The sequence below is a fragment of the Rousettus aegyptiacus genome, unplaced genomic scaffold (assembly GCF_014176215.1).
Source record: "Rousettus aegyptiacus isolate mRouAeg1 unplaced genomic scaffold, mRouAeg1.p scaffold_m13_p_6, whole genome shotgun sequence".
NCBI classification, from domain to species: Eukaryota; Metazoa; Chordata; class Mammalia; order Chiroptera; family Pteropodidae; genus Rousettus; species Rousettus aegyptiacus.
The window spans coordinates 81,131,327-81,153,423 of NW_023416309.1; the positions used below are offsets into that span (position 1 = coordinate 81,131,327).

General features: G+C 48.9%; 1 protein-coding gene and 1 pseudogene across 5 annotated transcripts in view; one reads left to right on the forward strand and one right to left on the reverse strand.

Moving 5' to 3' along the window:
* Positions 1-1,170: 1,170 nt before the first annotated feature.
* Positions 1,171-22,097, reverse strand: part of KSR1 (kinase suppressor of ras 1) — a 145,944-nt gene continuing 125,017 nt past the window's right edge. For 2 of the 5 annotated variants that reach the window (XM_036223735.1, XM_036223737.1), the window contains 10 exons: positions 22,006-22,060; positions 21,159-21,207; positions 20,005-20,384; positions 19,483-19,579; positions 16,624-16,757; positions 15,892-16,023; positions 14,689-14,824; positions 9,107-9,240; positions 6,325-6,405; positions 1,171-4,420 (listed from right to left, as the gene is read on the reverse strand). In XM_036223735.1, coding sequence (XP_036079628.1) covers positions 4,342-4,420; positions 6,325-6,405; positions 9,107-9,240; positions 14,689-14,824; positions 15,892-16,023; positions 16,624-16,757; positions 19,483-19,579; positions 20,005-20,384; positions 21,159-21,207; positions 22,006-22,060 — 1,277 coding nt within the window. In that variant the 3' untranslated portion in view covers positions 1,171-4,341. Of the gene's footprint in view, positions 4,421-4,950; positions 5,725-6,324; positions 6,406-9,106; positions 9,241-14,688; positions 14,825-15,891; positions 16,024-16,623; positions 16,758-19,482; positions 19,580-20,004; positions 20,385-21,158; positions 21,208-22,005; positions 22,061-22,097 lie in introns of those variants that run through there. The other 3 variants (XM_016119178.2, XM_016119177.2, XM_036223738.1) reach the window with 2 other exon arrangements.
* Positions 13,573-14,334, forward strand: LOC118604020 (annotated as a pseudogene).

Below are 22,097 nucleotides of genomic sequence, written 5' to 3' on the forward strand. Positions count from 1 at the left end.
CGCTCCTCCCTTACATCCAATCAAAGCTGTTCATTATCCCTCTTGCCTCTACTTTGGCCCCATCCCAATCCATCCTCTATAGCTAAAATATAAATCTTATTATGGCCCTCCTCTGCTCAAGAATTTTCAATGGTTCCCCAGGGCTGCCATGTTAAAGCTTAAACCCAGTGGCTTGGCACCTACAATATCCTCTCCAGATTCATTTTACACCCCGGGTTTAATTTTGCAACAGCTGAACTAACTCATGATTTCCCAGTCCCACGGTGTGTTCCCAGACCTCTAAGCCTTTGCATGTGATGTTCCTGCAGGGTGGAACACCCTGCTCTTGCTTATATGCACCAGGCATGTTACTCACATGTCAAGTCAGCTCCAAGGCCACCTCCTCCGTGAAGATGGCCCGGCAGACTGAGGGACTCCTTCCTCAGGCTATTCACTGGCTCATGGCTGAAGGCGAAGGTACAACCTTTTTTTTTAAATCTGTATTCCAGCACTTAGCACCATCTTTTAAATGTCTGACATAAGTTTCCCAGCATCTGATGAGAGGGCAGTTCTGGAGTCCAAGTCCTGGACTAGCCACTTTCCAGCTGTGCCATCGTAGGTGAACACCTTACCCTCTCTGTGCGTTTCCTCCACTGAAACACGGCAGCGCTTCGTACCTCATGGTGCTGTTGTGAGGCTTGGATGTAGGTGAGAGGATGTGTAGGGAGCACCTTCCTGGCATAGAGTAGGGGGTCCCACAAATGTTGGTTCCTTGTCTCCATCTGTTGTGCTTACTCCAACCTTCGGAGCACCTCTCTCTATGTAACTGGCAAAGAGGGGCTCCAAGAAATAAATTTGGATAAATGACCATTCCCCTCACCCCACACACACACCACCAAGGCTTCTGCAAGGCAAAGGCACCCCCAGCTGAGGAGACTTGACCAGGTCTGGGTCTGCCCACCAGCTGTTACCGTTGGGAGCTGGATGACCTTTGATACTATCCCTTCTCCATTCCACCATCTGTTTAGAAATATCTGCCTTTGAGGTCCAGGCATAACTTCTCTTTCTCTGGAAAGCGCTCCCAGAGGGGGTCCTAACACCCTGATCCCTCCATTCCTGTTCTCCCACGCCATCCATCTGAGTGGTCCCCGACACTCATCTGGACTGACCCAAGCAGACACAAGCCCTGGACACCTTGGTACAATTTTATTCAAACTCCAGACACCCAGGCTTGGCCTGGCACAGAGGGTGTGTTCTTGCCAGTGGCAAAAAGTGATACAGCACGTTCATTAATACTAACCATTTTAATTTAAATTAATAGCATTTCTGGAAGACAAATGCAGTTGATAGAAAATATAAAAACTTACTGTACAAATTTTACATCACATTCAAAAAAGCAAGTGCGTGCCCTGTGGCCACAGGAGATGCTGGGTTTTCACACACTGATGAACTCCTGGCTAACGTTGCAGAATTGCATAAGCTCCCTATCCGGCTTCACATTTATGTCTCCGCCAGCTCCCGAATCAATACAGAACAGAGTTTACAGGGCGTGGCACTCCCCTCTGTGATCACTGGAAAGAATGCCATGGGAAGGCAGAGGGATTCCAGGGCCCTGCATACATCTGTGATTTGGTGCCCTGGAGAGGTTAACTCTGCTGCACACCACTCATGACTAACCGGGAACTCACTGGGATTTGAGACCTCAAGTTTGATGGAGACCCAATGGCTGTGACTCTGGTGGCTAAAGGCAGCAGGGACAGAGACCCTAGAGTTTTGGAGGTGAGGCAGGGAACTGGGATGGGGGAGGTTCCTGAAGAACCAAAGCTTGGGCTCCACTTTCAGACTCCAGTGGGGACCTCTGCAGCCTCCAGAGCTCTCACCGAGGAGGCTCTCCCAGCTTCTCTATCCCCTTCACAATTGGCCGTGAGGGCTGAATTCACAGTATCTGCTGTCCTTTATGTGTGCCCAAGGTAGACGGGAAAGCACACGGAAGGGCAAGCATGTCTTCCTAACCTCATTCACAGTCACTTAAATAGAGGAAGAGGGGGACCACATGGGGGATTTTCTCAGGCATTTCTCTTACACAACAGGCAGAACAGAGGCTCAGGCCGAGGGCAGGGAGGCTGCCCGGGGCCTTGGAGAAGAAGAGGATGTCCCTCAGCTCTATGCTTGGGGTTTCTGGCAGATGTCAGTTCCTCAGGGGCAGGGACTGTGACCACTCCCATCGCCGGGCCCCCAGCACTTGCACAAAACACAGTAAGTGCTCAATGAAAGCTTCTTAAACTGACCCGTGAGTGTGACACATGACAAAAAACAAAACCCAGACTGACTTTCTGTGGGCTGAGTGTCAGCACTGGGGAGGAGTTGAGCCCGACTTGCTTAGCTGCTGTTCAATCCTTGGGCTCACCAGCATGACCATGGATTCAGAGGGGAAAGGTTAAGGCTCAAGAGGCACAAACTGTAGCCCCTGGGAAGGTGCAGACCTGTGGGGAGGAGCTGACTTAGCCAGAAGTGGCAGTCACACACCTTGTGGCTTTGGGTGGGAGTTATCTCATTAGATGGTTGACAGGGGTGGCCAAAGGCACAATGGGGAGAAATGAAGAGTCTCGGCAGAGGAGAAAAAAACCACATGGAGCTGAATCCAACTGGTTTCCGGCTCCTGACTTCTTCCCCACATCCTGACCGGAAAAGGGTAAGGTGCTCATGTTTGGAGTGCTGACGGGCAGGGGCACTGACGGGCAGCGGGTGGCCCAGGTACCTTGTGATGTCTCACAGGGTGTTCCCCAAGCAAGGGTCAGTCATTGGGTGCCTGGCCTGGAGAGGGGAAGGCAGCCCACGGCTTCTAGGCAGTGGCCCATCTCTTACGGTGTTTTGGCCAGACTTTGGGGAGGGCTCTGAATATTGGGAGCTTTGCTAGTGGGTCTATGAAAGGGGCGGAAAGACCACATGCCTCCCCATCTCAGCTCAGAGCACGGACGTAGGTTCTGGGTCTGAATCCAACCATATCACTACTCTCATCACCCTTGGTCATTTCTGGTTTTGGAGCCTAATGACAATGTCCCCTGAAGGGCTTCTTTGCCATTTGGAACTTTTCTCTGGGCAACAGCTTCCAGTGAAGATAGGCAGGATGGTCTCACATCATGGACCTTCCCAAATCTAGCCCCACCTTCTGGTTAAATGGATACAAGCAAAAGGCCTGACCTGGTGCTTGGGAAGGCTGAGGATTGGGGGGCTTGCTAGGTGGCTCTAAATGAAAGGAGGGGTGCCTCCCATCTTAGCTCTGAACATGGACAGTGGAGAAGCCAGGAGTGGGCTGAGGGGTTTCAACAGGACTGGGGGAGAGGAGTGGTAGGCAGTTCTGGAACTTTAGGATGACTGATGATGATTTCTAAGGGGCTGGCCAGGTCGCCTTGTGGCTGGGAGGGTAGGCTCAGGGACCCACTACTGCTACTCCCTCTACTGACCTTCCTTGTTCTCGTGGATCAAGCCTTTTTGGTATACACAGCTGCTGGGCTAGGCCTTACCTCTGGGGTCAAGAATGTCAGTCAGGACTGGGATGTGTCTAAAAAGTCAAGGCCCTGCACCCCATCTCCTTGGTGCCTCCTTGGGAGCTTCATGAAGAAAACATCTCTACAGTAAGTGGAAACCCTGGCTAGCAACCACTGGATTAATCCAGATGTTAATTTAGATTTTATATGGGCTGAATTACAGGGGTGAGAGGTGAACTCAAGCTCTCTGGGAACTGCCGACCCTCATAACCCAGCTGGGTTCCTAGCCAGGATTTCCTTTGCAGGAGGAGAAAGGGACAGTGGCCTTTTGATAGAACAAGGGGAGACCCCTACAGAAGGAGATTCCCCCTGATAGGGTTTAGGGCCGAAACAGAGGCCAGGTCAAACCTTGCGGTCCCTGTCCTACCATGAGAATAACCACAATATCCATGTTTTTCTTCCTTCTGGCCCAGCGTGGACTCACTGCCTACAAGGGCTCCAGAGGGGACGGCCACTTTCACCATCCCGGCCGACGGTGCCAGTTCTCCACTGCACAGCTCGTTTTTATTATTACCTATTGTAAAACCTCGAGTTCAGTCTGCAGAACGTACATGTAAACATTTGCTGCCTGTCAGGACAGGTTTGGTTGTTGGTGATGTCATTTTAAGAAATAGCAGGTGTGGTTCCATCTCCAGGACCCACGTATTTTTTGTGGACGAGCAGTCTGAATTGAGGACTCACGCTTCTGGTTTGCAGGGCTTATGAAGGTGGCTGACATTTTGAAGAGTGTTGCTTTTTGCTGTGGTGGTTGTTTGGCTGTTTTAGGAACACATTTAACAAAAAAAAAGAAATTGGTGGAAAACTGCACAGCTGGCTACATCTTTGGATTACTGGATTCCAGGACGCCCAAGCCAAACCTTTCAAACCGGGGTACCACTTTGCTGCTGTTAATGCTGCAAAGAGGAACAAAAACAAAGGTTATAGACCCGCTGGTCTTGGTCAGAATTAGGATGACATTAGCTTAGGAGTGGGCCAGTTTCAGAAGCTCAGCAGAGGACCCAGCCCACCAAGAAGTGAGAATGATTACATAGCGAAAGGCCTTGGCAGAGCTGCTCCTGGTCATACCTGGCCTGGGGGAGTTGGGGTGGGGGTGGAGGCAGCAGCCACTAAACCTCGGCCATACCCTCCTCCTGGAGGGCAGTGGGACTTGTTCACCTGGGAATCCCCAGCACCCAGCATGCCCCGTAACTGCTGCAGACTTGTCTGAACTGCTTTCTCATTTACAGCCCAGGAAAGCTCTTGCTCCGGGTAGAACTGGGGTAAGAGAAACCTGTGCCCTGTACTGACAGTGACATCGCATGCTTTTAGAAGTGGTCCTCAAATACTGGGGTGCATCAGGGCTATCTGGAAAGCAGGCTGAAATGCGGGTTCTTAGGGCTTGTCGCCAGAGACCTGAATTCAGGTCTTGTGGGGAGGGGGGCAAGGAATCTGCATTTGGTAACCAGTGCAGTGACTGTGTGTGCCCTGTCGGTAGCACTCTTGATGAATGCTGACTCAGGGCCTGGTACTTCCCATCTGCCCTGGGCAGATGTAAAGAGAATAAGTTGTTGGGGGCACGGGCAGAAGCTTCGTTTTCATCAGTGAAATTATTTGGAGACAGACCCCCCACCTTTTGCTTCATGATGACATTCCTGAGTGTGCCCCTGAGTGCACGGTCCTTCCAAGCCAGTGTCTCATGGTAACAAGACTTTGGGTATCTACCACCCCCCTCCAGAGGGTATGGCCCTGGGCAGCTCTGAAATCATCTCACTTCTTATGGGACAAGATTCCTGAAGGTTAACAGCCTAGCAAAACCCCTCCCCCTGTACTTTGGTTGGCAGGGTGGGGGTGGGGAATAGATTTCACTGAGCTGTTAGTAGGGAGAGAGGCCCGCCCAAACAAAAACGGTACCACCCCACAGAAGAGCTAGAGAGAAAGAAGTCGCATCCACATAGGTGGCTCTAGGGGGGGGGGGGGGATTTGTTAGGGGATCCTCCATGGAGATCAGTTACTCAGGCACGCACAGGCCGTGGAGAGGGAGGGGCCAGTTTTAAAAACAAAGCAAAAGAAGTCTCAGGAGAGAAGATTGGAGCAGCAGAGATGGTGTTCCCGGGGTTAGTGGCAGCATCTCAGTTTGCGTTTGAGCAGAAGTCCCGTTGCGGAGTGACGATTAGGAGGGAGAAAGCCCCGGGCACATGCGAACAGCCAGGCCTACAACCTACAGGAGGAAAGAGAAAAGGGGAGAGTAGTGTGAGAACTGAGCCCCACAGGGGTGGAGGGAGTGGCCTAGGGCCAGCCAGATTAGGGGGCCGGGGACCCTCCTTCCCTGAAGAGAGAGAAGGGGGTGGCCCAGTTCCAGTCCAGCCTCAGCAGCAGAGTGAGCCTGGAAGGAAGGGAGCCTGGCACAAAGAACCTTCCCTGGGCTCCCCGGGGCCGACGGGCCCACCGCCCTATAATCCTTGAATGTCAAAATTGACTTTCTGCTCACTGCAGTTCCTTCTTTAAGCTCTGGCCAGAAGGCACCTCAGGGACTTGGACGATGCTTCCAGTTCTTTCCCACCTGACAAGCCATCCTCTGCCACAGAATGTGCGCAGAGGCCCTGCCACCTGCTGTGGGTCTTCTCTCAGCCCAGCAAGAAAAATACAAGCCTGTAGGGCCCTGGCTGGTGACCAGTTCAGCTGCAAAAACATCAACTGGTTTATGAGGAAAACACATGCGAAGACGGGGCAGCTGGATGCAGAAACAGAGCAGGAAGCAGGGCGCGCAGAGGGGTGACTGCGGACAGGCAGGGACTGGGGGAAGGAACAGAAGACACACTATTCCTCCAGAACTGGACAGGAGTTCTTAAAGTCAGAGTGACCGTAGCGTCCTTTCCCGTAGTAGCGGCTCCGCCAGCGACTGGGAGCGCCCCGCGACCGTTTCGCCAGGCGTGGGAAGAGCACAGTGCAGCAGGTGATGGAGTCGGCACCCAGCGCGGTCGCGGAAAGATGGAAGAGGAGCCGCAGGAACCAGGATGGCAGGGAGAGGGGGAGATGACAGGCCAGGCCAGCGTATCAGCCACCCCCCCAAAATAAAAAAGCAACAAGACCCATGAAAAAGAAAAGAGAAAATGAGAATTAGAGGCTGAGCGTGTAGAAGTAAAAATCGTGAACAGGAAGCTTTGACACAGACTCATTCAGGTATGTGTGCATTCTTCCTTGTAAGAGGCTAAAACTGATTGTTTTGGGCCAGAAACAACCTGCATCTGTAACTCAGCTTCCCACCTGTGAAACGAGAAGGTGGGGCTATATGATCTTTTAGGGAACCTGGAATGATTTCCTGAATGCCAGCACCTGCCTAGCACAGCCTTCTCTTCTGTAGATGATAAAACCAGGGACCAACGTGTTGAATGAATCACCCGAGATCTGACAAACCAGATCCTTGAACTTTGCAAGTCCAGGGAACCCCAGGCTCCTGGTCTCTGCTAGGACAGCTCCCATTTAAAACGTAGCTCTAAAAACTCCTTTCTGGAGACCCCTCCTCTTTAAGCTCCTTGGGTGCACAGAGAGGACCCTGCCTGTGCTCCCAAAGGCTGTGCTTTTTCTCAGAACTCAGTATGTTGTAATTATTGCCTCACTCATCAAATGTTTATTGAGCAACTACTATGTTCCCGGGACTGTGGTAGCTGGGAATACAGAGGTGACGAGTGTTGCTGCATTGACTTACAGTGTATGTCTGCTTGTCTTTATCCCTAATTAGACTGTAAACTCCCTGCTGGTCGAGACCTGGCCTTGGCCTTCTGTCTCCCCAGGTGTGTAGCAGGTACTCAGCAAGAGCTGGGTAAAACTCACACCTTTAATGGCAACATTCTGTTACCCCCTATTGGACTCTGACTCATCTTAAGAACAAAACATTGAATCTACTATTGCATTATAAAATAAAGTATTCCCTAACTACAAATTTGTCATTCCTCCAGACCATCCCTGAAACTGGCCTAATCAGCAATGTTGACTGTATTTTTTCAGGTTCTCCTACTTGTATCCTCTGGTAAGAAGACCCATTCCGGACATACCCTCGCTTGAAGGTTGAAGCTGGTTTTCAAGACAGGGTCTGGCAAACTATACGTAAGCCAAATCTGACTACAAATATGTTTTGGCTATTTTAAAGAGTTGTTAAATAAATAACAAAACAAAAACAAAGAACATGTGACAGAGGCCATTATGACCCACCAACCTAAAATATTTACTATCTGGTCCTTTCTAGAATAAGAGGAGAGCTGCTGCCATCACACACCTGGGCAGCAGGTGTGAGACCCAGGTGCAGCTCTGGGGGCTCAGTGATGTGACTGCAGGTGCCCTCCCCCTGCCCCCCCCACACGCTCGCATAGTGACTGGTGCCTCAGGGACTACACTGGGTGTCAGGGCGGATAGGGTCTTGTACCATACATCAAGAGCAGTTCCACTTTCCCTGTTTATATATTGGGGCTGTATGAGATCTCACTTCTAGAAAGTGCCCTTTGCCTTAAAAAAAAGTTTAAAACCATTCATCTCATCCAGGGCTCTAGCCACACATGGCCCACTGCCTGTTTCTATACCATGCACAAACTAAGAATAGCTTTTACTTTTGTCAATGGTTAGGGAGAAAACAATCCAAAGAGAGTATTTTTCCATGAATAAAGTTTGATTGGCGCACAGTCAGCCTGTTCCTGCGCCAAACAGCAGAGCTGAGTTTCTGGGACAGAGGCTGTAGACCGTGGTGTCGCCCCTCGGCACTGCTGCTGCGCGCATCGCAAATCCTGGGACAGGAACTGTAACCTGACTTTTCCTCTTAGCCCACAAAGCCTAAAATACTTCCCAAGCGGCCCTTTACAAGTTTGCGTATCCCCATTCTAGCCCAACCCCCACTTCTTAAAGCTCTGGAAACTGAGGCCTGCAACGAGGAAGGCCTTTCCCACATTCTCACAGTGGGTTTGTGACAGGGCAGAGGTCTGTAAGGGTCCTGGCAGAGTGGGTCAGAGGGACAGAGGAAGAAGGGAATGAGATAGAACTGAAGAGATGACAGTGGTCTCCTGCCCAGTGGAGGTCACCCCTGCACCAAGAGGTACAAAGGACTGTGATTAAACACAAGCAGAGATGGGCTGCCAGCATCAAAGTCCCACATAAACCCTACCCATGTGGTCCCCATAATGGGCGTCTTGTTTCAAGACTAGAAAGCTCTGAGTTGAGTATCAACATTTTAAACAATAGCCACCCTGCTGGTTTTGTTGATGTTCCACACCCACGTTGCTCTGACTTCCAACTGGCCCTGCTGGCCCTGTCCTAGGCAGAAGCTTCCTGTATGGGCCCAGCCTGGGTACAGCGTCGGCACCTCTCTGAACAGGGATATGGAGGTTTGCGCAGAGCAGAACTAGAGATGCTCTTCCGTCAAAAAGAGTCTGCAAACTAAACGGGGTGAGTGAGGTCCGGGTATCATTTAGGTGAGGGGATGAGTCGGCTCTGGCCAATCTGCTTGGAGTTTTCAGCAAAGTCTTAGGCACACAGGGCAGATGGTGCCCTCTAAGACTCTAGGTGATGCTGCAAAGGCCTGGCTAGCAGGTTTGGTTCACCAAGGGGATACTTACTCAGCAGATTTCCAGAAGTGCCCAGGGTGGGAGAGCCGCCGGTTCAGCTTGGGCAGTTTCTCCAGCATGTCCATCAGCAGGGTGATGCTAGGCCTCTCCTGCAGGTCAAAAGCCCAGCAGGCAGACAGGATCTCCTGTGAGCAGAGCTGGCATTAGTGGGTATGACAGCTGGCAGAGAGGGAGGAGGGTACAGCTGGGTCCCTCTGCACAGGATCCCTTCAGTGCTCTCAAGTAACCCCCAGCTGGAAGTCCCCTGAACTTCCTGCTGACATTGAGATGACTGATCATTGCCGGACTAGGGCTGAGCAATTACAATTTCACAAGAGCTCTAATGGTTCCAGTTCAAAACGAAATGCACAAGCCTACTTCCCCTCCTTCCTTCTCAGACCTTCCTGGAATAACAGTAACAGAGCTGAATAACAGGAAAGTAATAGGAAAGACATCAGAAAGGGCGTCACTGATGTTTAGAATGGAAAGCAGAAGGTGCGTGTTGACAGGTGAAATTCAAGGTGCTTGGAATGTGTGCAGGTGGGGCTGCAATGGAGGTGGGAGCCTCAGCATCACAAGAATGGAGGCTGGGAGTGACAGGAAGGACAAAAGACAGGGCAGCACTTGCGGGGAGGCAGAACAGCAGTCCTGACGGTCCCCAGAGCAGAGCCCTTCTCACTTTGGCATTTTGCTGCTTATTCTCAAGATCCATGCATGCACACGGCATACTCTTTCAGCCTTTCGATTGAGGAGACCTACCTGTGAGAAAATAGGCCTGCATATATGATCAGGCAAAGTGCTCAAGTGATGGAGCAGAAAGTGTACATCTACTTTGACTCAGCAACTCAGGCTTTTGTTCTCAAATATGACTGGACCCCCATGGGGCTGCCTGCCATGTTAGGAAAACAAGAGACCAAAGATAAATGAACCGAAACACCAATTCTGGAGAAAAGTGTGTGTGCGTGCATGTGTGCATAGAACCTACTCTATCCATAAAACAAAACCAGAGTCCAATAAGAAAGAAATTAACAAAGTAAGGAAGTGCTTGTAATTAATGCAACTTTGGAAACAATACATTAGGTAGAAGTACCAGAAAATAAAATCAAGGAAATTCCCCGGGGTGTAGATCCAATTTTAAGTAGGAATAGAAAATATGAAAGAAGGTAAAAGACATGGAAACTCACTAAAAAGGACCAAATTCTGTTTGATGGAAGTTTCCACAAGAGAAAACAAAGAAACGATAGGGCAGGGAACTATGAAAACCGGAACGAAAGAAAATGTCCCAGTAACTTTTGAGGGAAACAGGGATCTTCAGCTGCCAAAGCCTGATAAAGGGACCTCACTGAAAACAAACAAACAAACAAACTACAGTTTACTCTGAACAAAGCAGGCTTGAACTGTGCAGGTCTAGTTACATATGGAATTTTTTTCAATTGACTGCTTATTCTCAAGATCCATGCATGCACACGGCATACTCTTTCAGCCTTTTGATTGAGGAGATCTACCTGTGAGAAAATAGGCCTGCACATATGATCAGGCAAAGTGCTCAAGTGCATTGTTCAAGGGTCAATGCCATGGTTGGGAATCAGTACGCAGAGGACTGACTGTAATTATACAAGGATTTTCAACTGTGCAGGAGGTCTGCGCCCTTAACCCCCCTGAATTGTTCAAGGGCCAGCTGTAATAAAACTATTCTCAGGCATATTTTTATGCCATCTCACAATAACAAAGATAAAGAGAAGACCCTAGATGTTTCCAGAGAGAATAAAACAAGGCATCTACAAAAAAGTTAGGCATTAGACCAATACCAGATTTCTCAATAACACACTGGACAGTTAGTTATTAGGCAGCAGAGCAAAATCTTTATGTTCTGAGGGAAAACTGTTGTGATCCTAGAATTCTATTTCTGGTGCGAGGACAAAATAAGGGCCATTTTAGGAATGCAAGAATTCCAAGATTATCTCCTACGCATCCACTGGGAAGTAGTTTCTTTAGGTTTCACTTTCATTTTGCTGGAGCGCAAATAAAGAAATGGGAAGACACGAGATACAAGAAATTGTGTAAATGACCCTGGAATGAATGCAAGGAGGTAGGATGCCAGCTCTGCCGCAGGCCTAAAATCCCATTGATTCAAATTATGAGAAATCTCTGAAAAGAATGGAACAGATTCCACTCAATAAGCAGAATGTCGAAAGAGGTGTAAAGATGTTGTTTCTCCTCTCAACAAGAAAAAAAGGCAATTAGAAACTATAGGGAAAACCTATGCAAGAAAGCCATGGTCCAAACGTGAAGCCAACAAAATTATGGTGAGACTCTGAGTAACCGATGGAATGGAAGAGATGGACCCACAAAGAGGAAAATGTAATCCCAGAGAATTACCTCACAATGGGTAATGGCAAATACAGTCTATCATAATAATGCACTCGGTTTACTGTCCTCTCACTTTTAGCCTCAATCTTTAGACAAAGCATGGAAAATTTAATCATGACAACACAAAATCGATCTATATAATAAAAGAGTGAAGAAAAAGCTAATGGGAGTTGATCACAAAAAAAGGCAGAGGGGCAGGGAGTGAAGAGCTGATGGAACAAGAAATTGGTCTTCTGGAGGGTGACCTAGGGTAAGAAACTGACGGTTTGTTCTCATGAAGAACGCTTCTGGCCTTTTGATGAATCCCCATCCACACTAACTCACTGAGGCTGCCTCTGTACATAAAGCAGCGCCTGGTGGTGAACTTACAGTAAGGTGGCTGGAGGGACAGAGAAAGGTGTCCTTCAGAGGGTGCTCCCTGCTTCTGACAACAATTCAAAGTAATTTTTTTTTATTGCCATTTATTAACGACCACTCCACTCTCCAATAGCAATGTGTTACAAAGATAAAAGAGCAGATAGGAAAGACAACTCTTGTGAGCCAGAGGCTGGCTGCTGGAACATTTTTCTTTGACCCCACTTCCCCACTCCCATCCCTAATTTATTACTACAAGGCTTCAAAGGACCCATAACCCTGCGCTATAAGAAATCCTTTCAATTGGATCAAAACTCTGGCTGCACACTAGAACTACCTAAGCTTTATTTAAAAATGAAAAAAAAAATTAACTATGACCTTAGCCCCAACCCAGGCCAATATCTCTGGCGGAGGCCCTGGCTATTTTTAAAAAGCTCCTGGATGATTCTGACTAGTAGCCAGTGTTGAGCCCTGATTCCCTTGCAGCTCTGATGGCTCTGTGCCGTGCTCAAGCCTTCATCTCCTTGAAGACAGTGCTTACCGCTCTCTATTCCAAGAGTAAGTGTTCAGAAAGGTAACTGAGATGGTTGCAAGGAGGCCAACTTACTAAGAATATTTTTTCTTTTGGATAAAGCGAGCATACACACCTACTTTGGTTTATACAAAAAAGTCCTTAATAACTTTATTGTAAAAGGTAAAATGGGAAATAACCTAAATGCCCAACAACAGAAGCCATTATTGCCACAGGCCACAGACCTCAAGCTGTTCGACATAGTTGCAGCTAGAGTGAAGCGTCGCTTGCAAAGCAAGCGATGCTAGAGTCATCTGTGCCTGTTGCTTTCTTCTGTATTGTCTATATTGGGAATTTGTGCATTGCTTTTGATTATCGTTCCGTCCTTGGGAGTGGAGGGGGGTGTCAGAGGGAAAGGCAACTTTTCCGAGAATGGGGCACAGAGAAATATGAGTAATAAGGAGTTAATCAAACAACTTGATCAAAGGAGAAAGCAAGATTTGCTTTCTAAGCAGGCCACTGTGTCAGTGCTTACGTGGAAGGCACCTGTTAGGCCCACAAAGGCCTTGGGTGGGGTGGGGGGGATGTAGTGGCTGAAATAAATTCTTACTGGAAATTACTGTTCGACTATCACTATAGGAACATAGGCCTTTGTTTATAGGAACATAACAATCTACACAAGCTTTCTGCTTCTGCAACCCCGCTTGCATACCCAACCTGTGGGTCGACAGATAACAAATAGAAGAAAAACAGACCTTTGTGTTTAGACAGAATGAAGAATGGGATTTTGGATTTAAAAACGCTGTACCTCTACATTTCAGGGTGATAAAAAAATAAAAAATAAAACTGCCTCGCATCAAGGCTCTCTGCTTGTCGTTTTTCTTTCGCCGACTCCACGTTTCCTTCAGCCTAGAATTGGCTGGAGCTGGCCTCTGGCACATTATATTACGGCATAACCATAGGACAGAGGGTAGACAGGCTTTAAAACAAGGATCTGCTAATGATTTGCGTTAATGAGCATATAATAAAATCGCACGTAGAAAAAAAGTCACTATTTAAAAAAAATCATCTATATGTTATGACTTTGATTTTGTTAAAGATACGTATTTTTAAAATAGTTAAAAAAAAAAAAAGACTAGAAGGAAGTAGTTATTTCAGCTGCTCTGAGCTGCCCGACTGAAAGGAGCCCAAGCCCTACACTTTGAGCCCATCGCTGCCCTCCTAAGGTGCCCAAGGCTCCACCATGGTGAAGGTGACTCTGGCCCATAAAGCCAAGAAGAACAAGCCCAAGAGCACTGGGAGGCACTCATCACCCGCCCCCCTTGCCCATGGCCCCCAGATGAAGTGGTATCAGCTGGCCGAAGAAGAACCTGGTGTTGGTGCTACCGACTAGCATTTTGGTGTCATTCTTGGAGGAGCACAGCTATACAGAGACTTTGCACTTCAAACAGATGACATGTACTACTGTAGAATAAAATACACCAAATAAATGCCATAAATGAGCCTTCCGAAAATGCCCTAGTTACTGGCTACCAGTCAAAGGAGAAAAAGAGTAAGACCTATCAATCTAGGAGGAGGATGAGGTTGAATTAAACGCTCTGCCTGTCCCAGAGTTTGTAGGAGGGGACCTTGCCGAACTGTTCACGACTTTAATAAGAAAGTCGCGGTCTTTAGATCTTAACCTAGAAAAGCAGCAGGCACCCTCCTCCAGACACTTCCAATGTTACACCACCCAGATTCCTATTAGAGTTACTTATCAACACCCAGGCTGGCATCTACCTACGCCAGTCTTATCTGACTCATGGATACATACATGGTTATCACTGACTGCACTGAAAAAATCGACTCCTGGTTCCTTTATCTGTTACTGTGCCAGAGAGAGGAAACTTACAAGCGGCAATGCAGAGAAACCATTAACGATGTGCAAAAACATGAGGTCAGCAACTGTATTACGATTCGGTATTTTGAAAACAAATTTACTTCAGAAACTTCAATTTGTTCTTGAACAGTAGAGAAAAACATGGAGAAAGATCTGATACCTAAGCATAACCCCACCATTTGTATTTTGGGCAGTGATTATTTTTTATTATTTTCCTTCATGTAATGTACAGGGCTTTTCATCTCATAATTCAGTTAAAATCATTATCTTTATTTCCTTTCAGTCTTTTTTTTTTTTTTAAAAGAAAAAAGTTAACCACAGAGTAATAAAAGACGCAGGCCTTTTAGCCTGCAGCAGAGAGGTCTGCCTGGCACACATCTACCTCTAGGTCTCACTTCTCAGGCGTGTGAATGAAGGGCAGCTATGTCAGGTCCCACTCTATAGCCCTTCTGCCCTCTCTAAGAACACGTGGCTACTCACCGTGACTTCCTTCCCCAGGCTGACGGAGGCCAGGACTCGCTTCATTCCCTCTCCGCTTCCAACCTGCCAGATCAAGGCCTCTGCAGCTTGATTCTTAAAGGGCCAATCTCTTGCTTGCAGCTCATACCAAATAGTCCTGTGGAGGCCATCCATGCAGTGTGAGCTCCTGGACCGCACGGCCCAGCATGCACCCAGGGGCTCCTGCTGCTGCATTGGCAGGAACCCAGCCAGAGGATCCAGGATCCTTCTCCAGACTTCAGGGAATACTGTGGTGGTGTCTTTGGAAGCTCCTCCTGGGTACTCGAGGGTTTGTGGCCCTGCGCTCCCATTGTGGTAGAAAGTCTGAGGCAGCACAGGCTCTCACAGAGATCCTGGTACAACCGTTAACCTCGGCAGCGGCTGATGTTTGAGGGGTAACAAATATGCTAATCCCAGTGCCTGGCATACCCAGGTGCTCGGGAAATGACAGTTAAAGGTCAGGGGAGGAAGAAACCAATGCTGAGGGGAAAATACCCTGAGAGATTATAGGGGGAGGCCCTCACTCGCCTCTCCAAGTCCCCTAGCCTTTCCCGACTTATCTGGACGGGGAACTTCTCTGTCAGACCCACTCTGTCCAGTGTGGTGGCCACTTGCTACATGGGGCTTTTGAACAACTGACACGTGGAGAGTGGAGGCATGTTGTAGGTGTAAAATATCCATCAGGTTTTGAAAACTTTGTAGGATAAAACATCTCCTTAATTTTTTATTTTGATTACATGTTGAAAGGATACCATGTTGGATATACTGAGTTAAAGAAAACTGATTATTGAAACTGATTTCCTGTTTTTCTTTTTGAATGTGGCTAAGAGAAAACCTTAAGTTATGTGTCGGGCTCACATTAGATTTCTCTATTTCTATTTTTCTTTTGGCAGGACATCCCGGTTCTCCCAGAGGGGCAGTTCTTAGCGCTCATGAACAGCCTCATGGGGCAATAAGTGAGACTGACACCAAGAATTACTTAACTTCATCCTCATAAAACAACCCTGTCGGGGAGGTGCCATTATTCTCCCATTTTACAGGCGGGGGAAAGGGAAGGTCAAGGATGTGGCCACTCACTCAACAAGCAGCAGAGCCAGGACTCAGAGCACGCCCTCCCTTGCCCCCAGGGGCCAGCAGGGCCCACTGTTTGGGCCACACTGCCCTGAGAGCCCCAAGCCTCCTCACCCAAACGCATAGACGTCAGCAGCTTTTGAGAACGGCAGGCGATCCTCATCCTTCCCGGGAGTCATCTCGCGCACGATCTCAGGGGCCAGGTAGCACAGCCAATCGTGTGACAGCTTCAGCTGGTTCTCACGCCTGGAGGCCAAGAAGCCAGGGCAAGAATACCAGGTCTTTCAGCCAACAGCAAAGAGGCCTGTCTGGCACATAGTTTCTCCAGGGCCAGTGCACTACCCACACCAGGCCCAGAGAAGCAGCACGCTGATCCTGTACTTGCAAAGGCACTGACACTTTTAGGGAATGTCGCAGAAGAGTGATAACCAGGTTTTTCTAGGGAAGCAGGCCAAAATGGGGTATTGGCAGGGAGCTGCATGTGAAGGTGCCCGAGTCTCTACCCTGGGAGAGTGGAATATGTCTCCAGGCAGGAAATCAGCTCTGCCCGTGTATTTCACACGCCAGCCTGGTCCTGCCCGAGCTGGTGAGCAGATGGGGTAAACGCGAGTGACACTTCCATGGGTATCAGCCTGAGAATCAAGGATATGAGGTACTTAAACATCACTTGAATCTAATTCTAGTCCAGGACCACAGGGGCAGGACCAGAGCAAACTGGGCCTTTCCTACAGGAGGGCTGCTCTTCAGTAACAGACAGCAAGAGCGCTCAGACCTCAGCTGGACTCAGGCCCACCCAGCAATACCTAGTTCCTTCCTGTTCTGTCCAGACGCCCAAGGCCAACTCACCGTTCCTCTCGGACCACACCCGAGATCCCAAACAGCCCGAAGTCCGTGATGACCACTTTGCCATTATCGTAGAAAACGTTCTTGGATTTGAGATCTTTGTGCACGATGCCTTTGGCATGTAGATACCCCATTCCCTGGAAGACAGTGAGCTTCCTCTTGGGGGATGCCTTACCCACATCCCCTCAGTTACTCTTTACAATCGTGTGCAATGTAATTGGCTTCACTTTACAGGTGAGGAAACCAAGCTCAGAGAGAGGAGGTCACCTGCTCCAGGACACAAGGCAGTTAAATAGCATTGCTGAGATCTGGCTTCAGGCCAGTCTGTGCTCTTTCCATGCCACTGTGCTATCCAACATCTACCTTATACCTGGATAAAGTGTGAGGTATGGAGAGGGTGATGGGCAGGAAGCTGGACGGTCAGGAAGTGTAGAAAGCATGATGATATCATACAGGTAACACGAATGGTCTGGGGTCTCTATCAGGCTTTGACCAGCTAGCCTCTACCATTGGGCAGGAAAAAGGCTCAGGTGGAGGAACAAAGAGGAATTCCCACAGAAGGAGTCCCCAAGTTCAGGAAGTCCCAATATCTGTGCTGTGATAGGAGTCCTGAACCACGAATGAAATCCAAGGTCTGAGTTCCATCTCAGCTCAGATTCTAATTCACTGTGTGGCCTTGGATGGCTTCTCTGGGCCTCAGTTTCCTCGTCAGTCAGGCAAAAGGACAGAAGTCAGTGATGTCTAACCAACACTCAATATAGACTGAACACTGATTGGCTAGGAGTATGGGATGCGGGTGACCTGACACAGGCATAATCTTATCCAAGGTCAACGGTATTTTCTCATGTCAAACTCAGGACTCTGGTGTACCCTAATGACCCTGGGAACAGAGGCAAGACGCCATGACTGAAATGCCCATCTCTGCCACCTCAGAAAGTGGCATACGTGAATCTATTTCCCAATCTCCCACTCAAGGGAGTATCACACATGAGAAATACCCTTGGCTTTAAAGGTATTTGGGGTGAGGAGTAGAAAAGTAAACAGGCCACATTTAGGAAGTAGAATGAACGTGAGGCAGAACCAGACAGAACTCAGCCGAGGCCAGAGCTCGATCCAAGTGGTTCTGAAGAATGTCAGAGGAGAGTTTACACAAGGCAGATGCTCTTCTGCAAGAAACAGGAGGGTGTGGGGTCTGCTGTGGCCACTTCCCTCCAGCCTGCTGAGAGCTGTCATTCTGCCATGGAAGCAGGGAGTTCCAGGAAAGCGTGACTGTTCCTTCCCAAAACTCCATCTTGAATGCCAAATTATCCTCCTTAAAATATCTGCCCATTTCCGAAACCAGACCAAGTGCATACGCCTTCTTCCTCAGTGGCCAAAGAGAGCCAAAGACCCTACCTTATAGTGAACAGGGACCAGCTGTGTGACAGAGGATAAGTTGCTGTGCCTCTCTAAGCCTTGTTTATACAAAATGTGCCACTGCCTCGAAAGGCTAGTTTAAAGAGACAACACACAGCACTGGAATCTGGAATATAAACTCTCCACCAGTGTTTCCAGAGAGGCTTTCAAACTGAAAACCTTCTAACCAAAGGTCATGCACCATTATTGTATTTCCAACCACAAGACATCAAAGATAAGCACAAAAGGAAGTTGGCTTAGAAGTTCCCAGTAATGGAAGAAGAGAGAGGTGGGGACAGTTTTTCAGCAGGATAAAAACTAAAAAAAAAAAAAAAAAAAAAAAAAAAAATTAAAAAAAAAAAAAAAAAGGCAGCTTCAAAATCTTCAAGTAACTTTTGTCTTTTGTCCTGGAATCTTCCAGATGGCTCAGTCTTCTGACGATAAGGAGAAGAAACCTTATTGGAGGAAGAGAGCAGAGTGGGCAGCAGGGCCTAGTAAGTTTGGGGACAACATGGAATAGGTATGACACTCTGCAGCTCTATCCAACTTCTCTGAAATAACGGATTCAATGGATCCCTAAATGTGATATTTTGGTTTGAGGATTTTGCAATTTTAATTCTTTAACTCAGCCATGTGGGGATGTCACGTGGAGATCTTGATTTGTCCATACCAGTCACAGTGATTCTTATCTTTTCCTTTCAAAAGACATCCTCACAAAAAAGATAGAAGGAAGGAGCCAGAGATAACAACGGAAGAATGGAAGAACGGAAGAACGTTGCAAAGGCAGAGGAGAGAAAGGAGAGAAAGACAGGAAATGGACCTAGATTTGAGAAGAGCTGCTAAGAGAAAGCTTTTCAACAAAAACAAGAAAAGAGGAACCTTTAACCACAGTATTCTAGTTTTTAAGTTGGCTTGTTGTTAAATAAAGCAACAAATAAGCTTTTCTTTAATTTTTATTTAACTACTTTAAAAGGATAAAGAAAAAAGGCTGCCTGAGTTGAGCCTGAGGGTCTGTCATGAAACTCCCCTGCTCCCAACAATCCTAACAGCCTCTCACCAAGTGCTGACCTTGTGCCCAAGCTGGATTATCCAATAAGTGGGTTATCCAATGTTACCGTGTGCACCAATCCAGTGAGGGAGGTTACATTGGTATCCCCATCTCATATGCCCATCTCATAAGTGAGGAAGTCAAGGCTCAGAGAAGCTTGATGACTTGCCCAAAGCCACAAAGCTGGTGTGACCAGGACTCAAACTCAGGCCATCTGTCTTTAAAGCTTTATACTCCTCCCCGACCAATTCAGTTCCATCACTGCCAACCTAGTGTCCAATTTGAGGCTCCAACCTGACAAGATGCGAACAGAGGGAAGGAAATGGGGCCCTACCCTTGAGGCGCCCAGCTAAGGGGAGAGAAAGAGCAGCCACCACCACCCTGACACAAGCAGACAGAGCCGGGGGACGCCCCTTTACCTTGATGATCTCTTGAGCAATCTGCCTGGTCTTATTGATGTCCAGAGATGTCTTGGGGTCCCTCACAAATGAATGTAACGTCCTCCCCTTGCAGAAACTGTCGAGAGTGGTGGGGTCAGGCAGAGGTCTGGGGTCAGTGCGGCCTGACCTGAGCCCCGGCGCAGCCCAGGAGGAGCCGTGGGGACAGCTGTGCTCGCCAGCCTCTGGAAGGCTCTCTCCAACCCTGGACTGTGGGTAGCAGAATTCTTGTTCTTAACCAAGCCTGACCCCATTCCCTCTGGACCTGGCCTGAATGTACAAAAACATCCTCGTATGCACCCGTTCTGGAGTCCCAGGGCCTGCACACCCTAGAACAGGAAACTAATATAATATTGTATGCCAATCATAATTGAAAAATAAAAATAAAGCAAAAAACTAAAACGAACACTTTCATGCCCTCCAGGGCATCCACATAAATAACAGGGCCCCTGGGGAAGGAGAGGCTGAGGTTGCCATCCTAGCAAGGGCCAGCGGCTGGGTTACCTGGTGATGATGGCCAGGTGGGGTGGGTTCATGCAGGCCCCCATGAAGAGCACCACGTTCTCATGCCGCGTCTGCCGATAGTTCATCACCTCTTTCTTGAACAGCTTCAGGTGGTCCTGGTTGTGGCCATCCATCTCCAGCAGGCGGATGGCCACCTCACCGTGCCATCGGCCACGGTGGACCCGGCCCCAGCGGCCCTGCCCGATGGGCTCGCCCAGCTCCACCTGCTCAAAGGGGATGTCCCACTCCTGCAGATACACACTGGTCTGGCTGGCCTTGCGAGAGATGGGGCCCCTCCAAGGCCGACGGGAGCTGGGCAAGTCGTCCACCTCGTCCTCGTCGTCTTCTGCCTCTGACTTGCCAGCCTCCGGCTCCTCGGCCTAGAAGGACAAGAGGAAGGAATAGAGGGGCAGCAGATCTGGGTTCAGCTGACTTCCCTTCCCCAGAGTCCCAACTAGGTAAGGGAGGAGGACAGGCATGGGGTCAGGAGGCCTGGGTTCTAATCGCAGCTCTGCACTGGCTTGCTGTGGAGAGTAGGCAGGTCAGCTAACACATACAGCCCTTGATTCAGGTGGGCCCTGAGACCCTTCTTCCCCCTCTAAGATCTACCTATGAGTGACATCTAATTGTTAGGGAAGAGTGATAACAACCCCTGGTGTGAAAAATTCAACCACGTTTTGTTGAAACACAGTTTCTGACTCTCTGGGCGGGAGTCAATCAGTCTGCTAGCATTCTCTAAGCCACACTGCACTGCAGGGAGCCAGGCTCAGCTTACACTGTGGTTCAAGGGTCAAGGCAGTGATTCTTGGCCCTCACTATACAATCAGAGTCACCCGGGGAGCTTTGACAACAATGCCTGGCCCCATCCCAGATGGACTGAAGCAGAGTCTGGGGCCCAAGCCTCTGGGTGGTGGTGGGAATGAACCATGAGAATTAAGCTTATTTTAGCCTCCAAATTAGAAAAGCAAAAGGAAGCTCTCGCTTTGTTGTACCCCTCATCATTCTTCCCTGCCATGCACATCTGCCCACATCTGCTGCAGCAGGCACCTGAGGTGGCCCTTGCCGGCGCCCGGTGTCCATGCACTGCCCGGCCCCCTATGCATGCTGAGATGGGGAGAGGGAGGAGGAGAGAGAAGGCACAGTCTGCGGCTCACCTCCACCTCGTGATCCTCTGGCACGTCTGCTTTTGGCTGGTCATCGAGCCTAAGAGTAAAACAGGGTTTGTACGGAGGCCCTGAGGGTGGGCTATTCTGCTCTCAGCTAGATGAGGGACTGCCTGTGTGAGGCTGAGAAAGGGCCATCATGCCTGGATCCTTACTTTGATCCACTTGGCTGCAAGAAAGGCCATTTTGATGCCGTGGAAACAGTCAGGAGGCCGAGAACCAAGCCCCAATTCCCTTCTCCAACCTTGGCTTTCTCTAGACTAACCTGAGGGCGGCAGGGAATGAGGGGTGGGCAATAACCACCAAAGCCTCTTTCAAATCTGACAGCCAGTACCAGGGTGCCAAGCAGAAGCGCGGGACGTGAAATTTTACTTGGGAATTGGTTCTGTCGCATCTTAGCTGTGTGACTTATGCAATTTCTTAACATCTCTGAGCTGGCTTCCCCATCTGTACTAATTCAATAACTACTTGAGAACGCGAGCCAGGTGCTCAGTGGCCTGACACAGAGAAAGGGCTCCATAAATAGGAGCTTTTTTTTTTTTTAATCAGGTTTCTCTAACCGTGAGTGCCCTTTGCCCTCTCCTCCTGAGTCACAAAACTGCTCCAGGTTCACAGCCCCATCCAATGTTGACTATACCGATAAGAGGCTAATAAAACCCTCTGGCTGAGTTCACTGATCTGGAAGGTGAATTAGCCCAAGGAGCTTGCCATCTGGCTCCCACACAGCGATGTGCACAGTGGGAGGTCAGAGGTGGGGTGGGGAGATGGTCAGGGATGTGGGTCTAGGTCTCAGAAGTCCCCATGGAAGAGAAAGGGGACACAGCATAGGAATACTCACCGGGTATTGTCCGCTGCATCTGGGAATGGGGCTGCCTGTGGAAATGCTGAAATGTCTGGAAGAAATGAAAAGCAGGTACAAAGCATGAGACT